The 458-nt window shown below is 60.3% G+C and overlaps 1 protein-coding gene across 1 annotated transcript in view; it reads right to left on the bottom strand.

Moving 5' to 3' along the window:
* Nucleotides 1-458, bottom strand: part of LOC104512710 (gamma-secretase subunit Aph-1b-like) — a gene marked incomplete at its 5' end in the record, with an annotated part of 3,248 nt that overhangs the window by 720 nt on the left and 2,070 nt on the right. Inside the window, 3 exon segments of the mRNA XM_010155793.1 lie at nt 1; nt 4-45; nt 371-458. The exon segment at nt 1 is cut by the window's left edge and continues 70 nt beyond it; the exon segment at nt 371-458 is cut by the window's right edge and continues 1 nt beyond it. Of these exon segments, the coding sequence (XP_010154095.1) occupies nt 1; nt 4-45; nt 371-458 (131 nt within the window).

The raw sequence follows: 458 nt of genomic DNA, 5'->3' as shown, positions 1-458 counted from the left end.
CCCCCCAGAAGGTGTGAAGGAAAATCAGCACCATGGTCATAAAAGCTGCAGGGAGCAGCAGAGGGGTGTCACCAGGGAATCACTACCCTGACCTGGCCTGCAGCCTCGGGGAGGGACGGAGGGGAGCCGCGAAAGGGGAGTTGGGGAACTGTTGGGCCAGACTGGAGCAAATCCTGACTGTGGAAGGGATGGGGGAGAGGAGCAGGGAGGGTCAGAGGGGAAAGAAGGTTTGGCAGAGAGAGATGTGACAGGGGACTGTCAGGGGCTCAGATGATTAGAAGGTACAGCATGCAGGGGAGAATCCAGCGCCCCTGGGCCTGCCACCTCTGTGGCGGGGCAGAGGTGTGAGCAAAGGGTGTCAGTCGCTCACCTGAGGTCAGGAAGTAGAGCTGCGAGTCCCCGTGGATGCCCACGGTGCCAGGCCCTAACGAGTCTGCCAGGAGATTGATCATGGAGAA

Source organism: Eurypyga helias, unplaced genomic scaffold, assembly GCF_000690775.1.
Source record: "Eurypyga helias isolate BGI_N326 unplaced genomic scaffold, ASM69077v1 scaffold21877, whole genome shotgun sequence".
Classification (NCBI taxonomy): Eukaryota; Metazoa; Chordata; class Aves; order Eurypygiformes; family Eurypygidae; genus Eurypyga; species Eurypyga helias.
Note: the sequence above shows the minus strand (reverse complement) of the source record. Positions and strands in the feature narration are given on the sequence as shown.